Source organism: Chrysemys picta, chromosome 9, assembly GCF_011386835.1.
Source record: "Chrysemys picta bellii isolate R12L10 chromosome 9, ASM1138683v2, whole genome shotgun sequence".
NCBI lineage: Eukaryota > Metazoa > Chordata > Testudines > Emydidae > Chrysemys > Chrysemys picta.
The window spans coordinates 47787641-47797919 of NC_088799.1; the positions used below are offsets into that span (position 1 = coordinate 47787641).

General features: G+C 48.3%; 1 protein-coding gene across 1 annotated transcript; it reads right to left on the reverse strand.

Annotated features, from left to right (window-relative positions):
- Positions 1 to 1468: 1468 nt before the first annotated feature.
- Positions 1469 to 9750, reverse strand: NEU2 (neuraminidase 2). The gene is made up of 3 exons (XM_008174950.4): positions 9478 to 9750; positions 7716 to 7920; positions 1469 to 6224 (listed from the first exon to the last, which is right to left on the reverse strand). The coding sequence occupies exons 2-3, from the start codon at positions 7914 to 7916 to the stop codon at positions 5280 to 5282; spliced, it is 1146 nt and encodes a 381-aa protein (XP_008173172.2). The 5' UTR covers positions 7917 to 7920; positions 9478 to 9750; the 3' UTR covers positions 1469 to 5279.
- Positions 9751 to 10279: the final 529 nt, after the last annotated feature.

The following is a 10279-nucleotide window of genomic DNA, read 5'->3' on the forward strand; positions in this document are numbered from 1 at the left end:
TGAATCTCACTGTACTACCATAAACTGCAGCACGGTCTCTAGTGGCTTGTGGGGGACATTGTTTCAAAAGAGGATGGGGCCTAGTTCTCATGCTGCTGATGGGTGAGTCCTATCACAGTGGGAAAAGACTACAGTGGGATTGCCATGTGGATAGTGTGTGTGGACCCCCTGGAGTCGGATGCCTGGTTCCCAAAGGATGGAGTGTGAATCATACTGCCCTACCCAGAGACAGCAGTCTGTTCTCTAGCCTCACTTACCGTAACACCTGGAGCAGCGAATTTTCCCTGTTTGTGTTGGAGAAGGGCTGTTCAGGAGATCTGATTAGCTCTTCCATGGGAAGAGGAGATTTTGGAAGTTGTCTTGCTGAGAACTGGCATATATACCATTGGGGGGGAAAGCACAGTGATCTTATTGCACCCTGCAGTCTCTATGATGGGTAGCACTGTATGGAAGGCAACATTAAAACCGTAGGGCTCACCACCAGGACGGGTACCTGCACTGTTTTCTTCTTCTACTCACAAGATACTGTGATATCACAATCCCAGCAAAGTGGCACACATGTCTGGATTGGTGCCCATTGTAAAACTAGAGAATAAGAATGGGAAATCTGGGCACAAGAATCCAAAGCAGAAGCAGCAGCCTGCAAAGTAACCCTTTGGACAACCACAGCAGCAGCCATATTTCATTACAATTGACTTGAGAGAATGACACCACAGCCAAAGAACTGGGACACATTGCCATGTTGGACAATCACATTTGAAGTCTTAGGTGCCTATGGACAAAGCCAAAACATTTTTTCCCCAGTGTGGGGATGTTATTCCACCTGGTCTATCAGAGGTGGTAGGATGCACGTATTACATGAACTGGATTTTCAGCCATAGAGTTAAGGCCAAAAAGCATCACCAGATCAGCTAGTCTGCCCTCCTGCATATTACACCACCCAGCACGCACACACAAAACCCAATGGCCGAACTAGTACAGTGTATGCCAGCAGCTGCGATTGTGAACGCACCGGTGCGCTGGATCAGTGCTATTTGCATTATGGCTCAAAGCACCCAGCAGTCAGTCACCCCATGAGAACACAGAAAGTCATAATGCATGTGAAAGCGGGGGAATGGTCCCACTATTGTGGGGAACTTTCCTGGCTTTTGCACTACCCCGGTGAAATGGGCTAGCGGAAGGATCTGAGTTTTTGCTCCCACTTCCTTTACCCAGAGGCCTCCCTCCCCTCGAGGACTCCCCTTGCACTTTCCTCTCTGGCAGAGTCCTCATAACCCCAACAAGGCTGGGCCCAGGATTCCTGGGGGGGTCGACCCCCAACCTTGCTGTGGCTACCGAGGTCAGGGGCTAGGGTGTTCCCACTCCAGGGTACTTTTTTGGCACTGGAGGCTTTTCTGACCCACTGATTATTACATACGATTTAAAGCAATACAGTTTATTTAATTAACAATTAGTTTAAAAAGGAATAAGGAAAAATGGGAAAGGTTGAAGGAAACACATTACCCCGCTCTGTGGCAGGGAACATCACAAACAGTGTCTCTGGAACGTCAGGGCAGTGCACAGTCTGTTTTTTGTAGGTCCCAGGCTCCTTCTCAGGCCCTGGCTGTGCTGCAGGGACGCTGTGGGTTGGACACTTGTTCTGGCGGTGGCCACACGCTCTCAGGCTCTAGGTGGCAGGACCCTTCTTTCCAGTGTCGCCCCCGCCCTCTTAGGGTTACGATCCCCCTCCAAGTCTGGCCTGCAGGGCCTCTTGCTGAGGCGTCTTCCTATGCTGGGCCCACTGCCCAGGGTCCCCCTCGGTTTCCCCAGCTGCTCACCATACCCGGCTCTGGACTGCTTCACTCTGCCTCAGCACTGCTGCTGCTGCTCTGCCTCCAGCTCCCTGGGCTGCTTGTCTGGCCCCTCTGGCTCTAGCTGTTACAGCTCTGCCCCCAGGACAGGTCTGCTCTCTCTGGGCTGTGCTCTGGCTTTGGGGCTGCAGCTCTGCTCCCAGGAGCTTAGCTTGGGCCCCTGCTCTCTCCTTAGCTCAGCACCACTCTGTTTGACCCAGGCCATTCCAGTTCACACGGAGGACGATGGGACCCCCTGGCCTCCTGACTCCTTGATTAGCCTGACTGTCCTGTCAATCAGGATGACCTGGAGCTTTGGCCTCTCCCCATTGCCCCTGGGGACTGTCAGTTTTAGGGTCCTCATTTCCCATCGACCCTTCCCCTTTGGGTACTGAGAGCTAACCAACCAAAACACCCCCACTGAATGTTAGCAAGGGGATAACAGTCCCCTTACACATGGTTTGTCAACAAGGTCCTCTCAACTGCTCTCAATGGCTACTGCCCAGCCTGGAAAGATAAGAAGAGCCCAGAGAGGCTTCCACCTATCACAGAACAGAAAGCATTTCCTAATGTTATTGACAAGAGGGGTTAAACCAAAGGGCAGATTCCAAACCAGAGCACTTTGCTAAAAATAGCCAGAAGCTGGTCAGGCAATAGTACTATGCTATTGGCCACAAGGGGGCACTTTGGCCTCTGGCCTAGATCTGAAAACAAACCTGCCAAGTGACATTCTTTTATCAGCCAGCGAATTGTTTCTCACTTTGTAGCTACTCCAGCCCAGCCTGTTAGTTAGTCTGCAGCTTGGGGAGGGGAGCGGAGTGGGAAATTACAGATTTCTTTGAGCTGGCCATGAGATTCCATAGTTCCTATCATACTTTGTTCCCCAGTCTGTGGGCCGGACCTGCCTACCGCACATGTCTTCAGGCAGAACTAGTGGAGAATAAGGGAAATTAAGTGAGATCTGGAAGTAGTTTTTTAAAACTGTCACCCAGATCTCTCACACAAGAATGCTTTTGCGGGCCTCCAGCTGCTGCAGGCTCACCATCCCCCTTCCAAAAGCCAGGAACACAATAAGAAGCAAGCAAGAGGGGTACTCAAGCATGCAGAAACTCCAACAGGTAATGGTAGTGTCAATCTGACACAGTCCTACATGGGCCACTGCTCTAACTGGCATGGAAAGGCCCTGCTAGAGCCCCAAAAGCAAATATTTTACCTCACTAATAAAGCAAATAAATATGTTTCCCTTGGAGCCATTGCGTGGGCACGCACACACACCCGGTCTGTTATACTGCAAATACCTTGGACTGCATCTTTCTGCAGAAACAGAATACTGTCCAGAGAACTGGGTAAAAGTTCTCCATACTTCCATATCTCTCCATACTTCCACCCCAGCCTACATCTCTGCCCTCCCTTCCCTGGTGTTTGCTGTTGATTCATTTCTGGTCACTCCCTTTGCCTACTAACAACTTTGTACCTCCCTTCACACCACCCCACATATCAAAAGAACCTCTTACTCCCTTGGGGGTTAGAGTACATGACCCTTGCGGGTCCCTTGTAACCCTATGACTCACCATAGGCCAGGCTGCTTCCTTCAAAAAAAAAAAAAAACACCCCAAAAAAACAACCACTCCTGAAGATCCATCTACTTCATAAATCTTTCTGGCAAGAATATGCTCATGCCTGTGTTTGCTTGTATTACACGGTGTTCTTGTGAGCCAATGGGGCAAGGACCCATTATCGGTTTGACACACTGCACCTCTTTTACAGGGCCACATACACAGACAGTGCTTTATAATAATGATAATCATGCTTTCTAGCCACCTGGGTTTGCCAGATTATAAAAGCAATCTCCAGCCTGTTTTATTTAGAATTCTCAGGAAACACAACTCTGATGGTTCACGGCCCACTCCTTGGTTTAATAGGACATTCATGAACCTCCCCTCCCAACATAGTAAACTTGAAGTTACCATTGGTGGCCATACTTATTGGGCCTAACCCTGTAGTTCTGGTGCAGGCCAAATTCCTTCCTCCCTGCCTTAAGACTTGGTGCCTGCAAGTGATCTACTGGAGCTAGCCCCATGTTTGAAAGGGAACAGGCTGGACCACGTAAGATTGCAAGAGAGGGAGTGACTGAGGCTTTCTTGGTGGTGAGAAATCCAGCTTCATGGGGCAGTGCAAGAGAAATAGCCACCTAGGAGAGGAGGCTGAGATTGGAGGAGCATGAGCAACCAGGTGGTAGATATTAGCTAGACTGGAGTGAGTCCATGGAGGGTCTTGAATTCCAGGAGAGCAATCCTGAATTGGATCCAGGAGAGTTGTAAGCAAGAGACGAGAAGTAATACTTCTGCTCTACTCTGCGCTGATTAGGTCTCAACTGGAGTCTTGTGTCCAGTTCAGGGCACCACATTTCAGGAAAGATGTGGACAAATTGGAGAAAGTCCAGAGAAGAGCAAAAAGAATTATTAAAGGTTTAGAAAACATGACCTATCAGGGAAGATTTAAAAAATTGTTTTTGTTTAGTCTGGAGGAGAGAAGACTGAGGGGAGACATGATAACAGTTTTCAAGTATATAAAAAGTTGTTACAAGGAGGAGGGAGAAAAAATGTTCTTAACGTCTGAGAATAGGACAAGAAGCAATGGGTTTAAATTGCAGCAAGGGTAGTTTAGGTTGGACATTAGGAAAAACTTCCTAACTGTCAGTGTGGTTAAGCAGTGGAATAAATTGCCTAGGGAGCTTGTGGAATCTCCATCGTTGGAGATTTTTAAGAGCAATTTAGACAAACACCTGGGATGGTCTAGATAATACTTAGTCCTGCCACAAGCACAGGGGACTGGACTAGCTGACCTCTCAAGATCCCTTCCAGTCCTACGATTCTATGATCCAGAAATGGGTAGGAAGCCAGGGAAGAGGACAGAGGATGGCATAGCATGATATGAGAAAGAGAGCAATCCGGCCACAGCATCCTGTCTGAGAAACTGAGAGAGCAGGGAGGTGCAGTTTTCAGAACACAAAGTGCTGATGGCCCAGAGAAGGATTTCAGCAGAGACAGGGGCATGGGAGAGATAAGGGGCAAAGGTAGGGATGACATTATTGCAAAGCACAGGGTATACCAATGGATGTCCACTTCAGAGGAGCATCCCAGGCAGTCTATTAAATATTGTTGGGTAGGTAATGGCCACCATGTCTGCCCACACACTGGCTGCACTGGTGAGTCTGAATGGCTCTATATGAAAATCACATTCACTCTTGCTTTTCGGTGCCGAAAAAGGTAGCCAGGCAGGAAGGGGTGGAAGAGGAACCAGCAAAAGAAAAGCAGACCATTTCATATGCCTTCTCAGACAGGACAAAGGCAGGGGATAAAAGCCATTTGCTGACAGGTAAGACATGGCAGTGAAGTGTCAGGTAAGGTGGTTCTCAGACGGACACTGAATGGGCCTGTCCAGTGCAGCTTAGCACTCGGATGTAAAGGCTTGTTTCAAAGTGAACATAAGGAAGATGATCTCTTCGTATTGCGAGCTGGTGCCAAACTCAAACAGGCAGCAGAACAGCGGGGAGCCATCAGGGCCTCGCCCCACGTGCTGCAGATCCGAATAAGCACACAAGCTCTTGAAGATAAGAGTGGGTCCTATCCAGCATGCTGGATCTAAGGGACACTTGTTGAGGTACACTCCTAAATTTCTCCGCCCAGCTGGGCCTGTGGGGTGAGAGTAGAGCACCCAGGTGTCCTGACACCCTGACTTCATGTTAGCAGGACTTGGGAAGCCAGTAACACTCCCGTGGCAGCCATGGGGAGGATCTACCAGCTTCTCAATCCGCTGACCACCGTCAAACTCCATCCCATGGTTGTAGCTCACAGCCTGGACTCTGGCTCCCTGGCTGTTTCTAGCATTGCAGTACAGCACCCTCTCTCTTCGGCTGTACACTTCAGCTACCTGGCACTCCACAGCATGCTCCTTTGCCACAAAGTTCCCCATTGCCCAGGTCTTCCCGTGGTCAGAATTAACAAAGCAGAAGGTGTGTGGGGAGGGTTTTTTCCCAGGGTCAAGTATCCGATAGGCATAGGCAGGAATCACGAGACTCCAAGCCTCATTGAGCAACTGTAAACCATGGCCTGGTCCCACCGCAAAGGTGGCCCAGTCCTTGTGTGCTGTGCCAATGACAGTCTCAGTGAAATCCTTCACAGGGCTCCAGGAGCATCCATTATCAGTGCTGGTGACCTGGCACAGATGGACCAAGTTGGTCTTTGTCTTGATCTGGTGGTTTTCAGAGACCTTTCCTGGGACAGCTATAAAGAACAGAATGAGGTTCCCAGTGACTTCATCGTACACAGGACATGGGTTCATGGAGCGGTGGCCCTCCAGCTGAGCATTGACAATGGTCTCCATTTTGTTCCACTGCCACATGGGAGTGCAAAGGGGAACAAGGGGAAAAAATAAATCAGTGTTACAGAGGAAGGATCCTTGTAAAAAACATACAGGCTAGAAACAAGAGGCAGAAGAAGCAAATCTAGTGGTTAGAGCAGGGAACTGGAAGTCAATGGTTTATGCCCCAGCGCTGCCACTGACTTGCTGTGTTATTCAAAAAACTAAATAACGAGACTGATTTTCACAGGTGCCAAGCACCCAGAGATCGCACTGAAGTCATTGAGATGCCTGAATATGGAGTCAGGTACCTAGCTTTTGTCATCCATGTTTGAAAACTTTGGCTTAGCGACTTGCCTGAAGAGACATAGCAAGTCAGAAGCAGAGCTGGGGTACAGATCCCACAAGTCCCGATTCCCTCAGTCTTTTGTTTATATTTAATAGCACACAGAATCACACAGGCCATAGAAGCACAGAGCTAAAAGGGACCGCAAGGGTCATCTAGTCTTTGGACTAGTTGCATTGCAACTAGAAGATGATTCCCAAGTACAGCCGTTGATTGAGCATTTTTAGCCTTTGTCTTTACCTGGAATATTTAATTAATATTTTCCTTTGTGGGGTTTGTATATTTTTATTTTAATAAACCTCAGCATGCAGACAGAAATCACCAAGTCTCTTTCTGATCAGCTGAACCCTATCTAACTGATTTATTGTGGGGTTACATGAGCCATTATTATTAAATATTTATATAGCTGTAGTGCTCTGAGACCCCAATTGTGATAGGCAGAGACAGGGTCTTGTCCTGAAGAGTTTACAATCTAAGACAGTGATTTCAACCTGTGGTCCATGAACCCCTGGGGGTCCGCAGACTATGGGTAAGATTTCCAAAAGGGCTGCACCTCCATTTTAAATTTTTTAAGGGTCCACAAATGAAGAAAGGTTGAAGACCACGGATCTAAGACAACAAGCCACATCTGAAGGACCAGAGGAGAGGGGTATAGTCCCGCAGATACTGTATTTTAATATATTTGCAGTTGTTAGAAGTTATTACAAATGGATCGAGCATCAACTGCCCCCAGCTGTCTGCCAGCCTAGCCATCATTAACCAGTGAATTATTAAGTTAGCCAATTCACTTTGATGGGCTACACACATGAAACAGTTACCATATACATGTCCCATACACATTTTTGTGGGGTGTAGCAATTTTTGACTATTTGTAAGCTAGAAATTTGTTTCACCAGAATGAAAAGTTATTATTTACCTGCTGTTTTCACCGTCTCCCACCAGGCTTACCCCCGAGCCCGACTCTCTCTCTCTCTCGGGTCTCTGGATCCATGCCAGCATCCCATCTGTTCCTGTCTCTCTCTGGCTGGCTCCCTGAACCACAGTGGGGGTGCCAAGGTGCCCCAGCAAGCCTACTGCACACTCGTCTCTCTGGTTCCCTGTCCCGGCTTTGCACCCAGTGTACTGCCCCCTGAGTAAGTGAACCAAAGCCAAAGCAGCTTTAATGAAACGTGCATTACCTGAACATGGTGGGTAGTCCCATCATATGTGCCTCTGCGCATTGCTATCAGCTTGGGATGTTCATCCACTTCATCCTCCCGCTCCTCGGCGAATGCCAGGATGGTGCAGGACTGCGGCACGTAGAGCAGGGCTGGGATTCGATAACTCCAGAATCCCTTTCGGAACAATGTCTCTTCTTGTAGGACAGGAAGCGAAGCCATCGGGCTGTGTGAATGGGGAGAAACGTGTCATGGTTTGATCTACCTATCACACAGCATGAGAGACAGACATTGGCTGCTTGCTGATCTGGCCCTCCCTCCCCCGGCAGACAGAGGACCCATGAAATGCACTTTCTGCAACCCTATTTGGCTTTTTCTTTTTCCCCTGGTTCTCTGTACAAACCACTTCATATAATCCTAGCCGTGCCACTGACAGTACAGGGCCTGGCTGATTTTACTGGAATGGAATAAAATAAGCACATTAAATAAATTAATTAAAATGTGCCCAGAAAATAAAAACAAATCCTTTTAGTTAATGAAATTCAAAGGCTGCCTTTGTTCAAATTAGAGGACTGGTGGAAGTGAAACATTACAATATTTTCCCCAAAGAGTTATTGTGGTTTTTCACTATGTTTCCAAAAGCCAACATAGAAATAGGGTCAGTTCTTTTCCAGACGGCATCTCGATACGTCCCAGAAGCCAAAGACAGCCCCTCCCCAAACATGAGCTCTTTGAACCCTACAAAGCTGACCATGACCCAGACTGTCCCTGGCACCAGTCTTGTATCACGTGAGGCTGGAGGGGCTGAGAGTACTATACGAGAAGCGGGGACTTAGTGTTGTTCAACAGCAGACTGAAGAGCAGTACTGCTGGGTTCCAAAGGACGTCCCATTCAGTGCTTGTCAGCAAGAGGGTCAGCGAGCTGCATTCCAGGTCTTAGGAGTGCAAGGTGCGGGAGCTGCTGCTGCTGCTGGAGAACTAGAGGGTGGAGAATCACTTGGGAGCAGGATCTCCATGTTTCTAATAAGGATGTAGAAGACCAAGGATGTGGAAAGCCAATCAGCCCTCTCCGGAACATATGAGTCAAGATTCAAGGACCAGTTCAGGCTCCTGGGAGACTTTACTGAATTTAATTTGAAAACAAAAACCCTGAGTGATAGGTCTGTGGAGTCACTGTTGTGGAACAATGGGTCATTTGGTTTTCTGGCCATGGTAGGGGCACAGCCAGGAAAAGCAAAGGACCCTCGCCTAATGCAAGCAACAAGTGAATGATCGGAATAGTAAATAATGGGTTTGCTGCCATGACTCTGCACTTGGCAGTGCCATGATGGGGCAGGGGAGCAGAGGTGTTGTATCACTTATTTGATAGGAGGGCTGACGAGAGAAGAGAACACAAAGGGATGCAGGGGAAGACTGTTGTGCATCACAAGCTCAAAATTCAGCCTCTGTAGGGTCTGTGGGCCGGTATGGTGTGTCTCTGCTCCATGTAACCTTGCAACAAAATGAACGTTCCAGATTCTTCTCACCCTTGCGCTGCCTTGGTGCAAATCCACTGACTTCAGTGGAGTTAATTCTGCATAAAGGAGAGCCAGGCCCATGGGCTCTGAAGCAGTGTGTGGGTGGAGTGGCAGGAAGCAGGAGACATTACACTGAGGAAGGGATTCAAAGTGCCTCCTATTTGAGTGGGTTCTTGCAACACTTTCAATGAGGGAGCGCCATATCCACTTATACACACATCTTTGGAAGTGCTACTGGCGCTACTAGTCACATGCAGGACCCATACCCCTTCTGAGGAGATCTTGCTCTTCTAGTAGTACGTGTAGGTACAATGGAGTTCTCTGATAAGGCTGCAGAACCAGAGAGAGAACTTTGTCCACCTGGAGAGTAATCTGGAGCAGTCTGAGTTTTTCTGCTCTACAAGAGAAAAGAAGATGCATTTAGCAGCTTGTCTAACTGTGCAGCTTTTGCTGACAGTCGTTACAGTGGCGAGACTATCAATCACTCACCAGGCGTATTTACTCAGTAAGCTTTATCCCCCACTTTGCACCACATAGGCCCATTTTATCATGACTTGAAGGGGCAGTGCTGATCATGAGCCATTGCACTACAGGAGATATAAGCAAAGAATGTGTGTGTATTTTCACACCCTCAAACCACTGAGAATTTTGAACTAGCATTGCTAGGCAGAAATTGTTTGGCCTATATTGTATTAATCTAAGAACAACCGCGCCTTTTGCAGAGCTACCTTACAAGCCACAGAATCACCGTCAATCCAGACCAATGACTAAGAGAGAAGTCTACTCCAGAGAGGCAAATCCTGTCCCACACGGCTGTTACAACTCCACTGCACAGAAGGGCTGGAATTTGGGGATCCCACACAGCCACGTACCTCTTCTGCACAGCAGAGCTCTGCTCTTTCTCTTTTGGCCACTAGAGGTAGCTGTCAGAGCTGAGGATCTGTAGGGTGGGGCAAAAGAAAGAGAAAGAGGAGATGAGCGAAAGTGAGGCACAGCCTAACTAAGAAGGGGGAGAGGGATCAAAGAGGCAGCGTGTGAAAGTGTCACTCAAGGTGCTACGCAGAAGTT